The sequence below is a fragment of the Bison bison genome, unplaced genomic scaffold (assembly GCF_000754665.1).
Source record: "Bison bison bison isolate TAMUID 2011002044 unplaced genomic scaffold, Bison_UMD1.0 scf7180017850459, whole genome shotgun sequence".
NCBI lineage: Eukaryota > Metazoa > Chordata > Mammalia > Artiodactyla > Bovidae > Bison > Bison bison.
This window is the reverse complement of record NW_011481032.1, coordinates 4,765-6,519: the sequence shown is the minus strand read 5'-3', so window position 1 is coordinate 6,519 and position 1,755 is coordinate 4,765. Positions and strand designations below refer to the sequence as shown.

General features: G+C 69.3%; 1 protein-coding gene across 1 annotated transcript in view; it reads left to right on the top strand.

Annotated features, from left to right (window-relative positions):
* The window catches only part of LOC104994895, a gene marked incomplete at its 3' end in the record, with an annotated part of 7,610 nt that overhangs the window by 1,106 nt on the left and 4,749 nt on the right, over positions 1 to 1,755 (top strand). The window contains exons 3-4 of the mRNA XM_010848598.1: positions 122 to 248; positions 934 to 1,346. Of these exons, the coding sequence (XP_010846900.1) occupies positions 122 to 248; positions 934 to 1,346 (540 nt within the window). The remainder of the gene's footprint in view (positions 1 to 121; positions 249 to 933; positions 1,347 to 1,755) is intronic.

Below are 1,755 nucleotides of genomic sequence, written 5' to 3'. Positions count from 1 at the left end.
CACTCTGACCAAGTAACCACTATCCCCGCAGCGCGGGCAGGGAGACTGCCCTGGGCCACGGTGACCTCAGGGTGCTAGCGGGGCCAGTGCTCAGGGGCCTGCACCTTGGTGCCACGAGCAGGCCACACCCCGTGCCTGCTGCTCTCGGGCGCCAGGGCCGGCTGGGGCCTGCTCCCTGGCCCTCAGAGCCCGTGGACCTCCCGGGGCGGGGAGGAAGGGAGCTGGCACCCCGAGAGGCTTTGCTGCAGGTGAGATTGGGGGGCAGCAGGTGTGTGGGGAGGCCCCCGGGAGGCGGGATGGAGGCTGGCTGCTCTGCAGGACCAAGGGGGGCGGCCGGCCAGTCGTGGGCCCGTGCGGCGGTTCCCCCCAGCCTGGCACCGGGCTCGGTCCCGGCAACCTCGGCCCCACGACCTGACCCAGTCCTGAGCGTCCGTCAGCCGCAGGGTGAAGAAGCTCCTCTGAGGCTTCATCCCTGGGGTCGGGGACGGGATGGGAATTCTTTTAGGCCTTCCACCCAGGCTGAGGACTGCCCTGTGGGCTGAGGGCTCAGCCTCAAGTGTTGTGGGCAAGTGTAGGAGGTTGCCGAGGGACTGGGCCCGGGGCTGAAGCCACTGGGGCTTGACGGGAGCTTCTGGGCAAGCTGGGAAGCAGGCCCCTGGCAAGGAGGCTGGGCAGCACCCCGCAGGCCCAGCTAGGCAGGAGGCCCCAGGCGCCAGGAGCCACAGTGCTGGAGGCCGTTCAGCTGCACAGGGGTGGGTGTGGCTAGGCCGCCCCCCCAGCAGAGGGTCTGAGACAGGCAGGACCCTGGGAGGGCCTGAGTCAGGCAGGACCCCTGAGCAGAGACCTGGAGTTGGCCCTGAAGAGGTTTCCAATCCCGGCATGGGGGGCCTGGCCAGCCCCGCAGCCCCCAGGGCCAGCCCATCTCGCTCCCAGCCCTGTGCCTGCATCTGCCCGCCCCCACTTCTGGGTCTGGCATGTGGTCCTGGGCAGCGGTGGGGCAAGGCCAGGCTCCTTGCCGAGCACGGCCGAGGGCGTGGGGCCACCCGGACGCGTATGCACCCACCCGGGCTCCGCCCTCCAGCTCTCTTTCACCAGCTTGGTTCTGCTCTCCCGGGGCTGGCTGGTGGTGGCCCCGGGCCCTGAGGCCTTCCGGAGGCCCGGATCTCCGGGCCGCCTCCTCTGTCGTCTCCAGGACCAGAGAACAGGCGGGGTGAATTCCCTGGGCACCAGGCGGGGTGCCCAGGCTGTCGGCAAGCACGTCCTGCCTTGGAGCTTGGGCCTGCAGGAGTGCTGGGTCAAGAGGGGCATGGGGGGCCAGGCCCCGGGGCGTCCCGTGTTCCACGGAGGCATGCGGCCACCCTGTCCCCTGCCCCCCACCCTGCCCGCCAGGTCTCAGCTCAGGCATCACGCCCGCCCGGCAGGCGCCCACACGCTGCCGCTCCGCACACCAGGGCCCCGTCGTGTGTGGGCAAGCAGCCTCCTGGCTGAGCCCAGTGCACGGCCAGGTGGACAAGCGGCCTCTCCGAGGCCTGTGGGTCGTCACAGTGTTTCCTGGAGCGAGACCCCCAGCCTGCCCCGCCTGGGCTCGGCAGGCCTGGGGAGATGCCTCTTCACCAGAAAAGGAGATTCTCAATGAGAAAGTCAAGCAGGGCTGGAAATTCACTGGATTCCAAGTGGTTCTGACCTTTCATGCTCCACCAGCAGTATCTCGATGGAAAACAAACACTGCCGGGCGGAGACAGTGCCGCCCGTGAG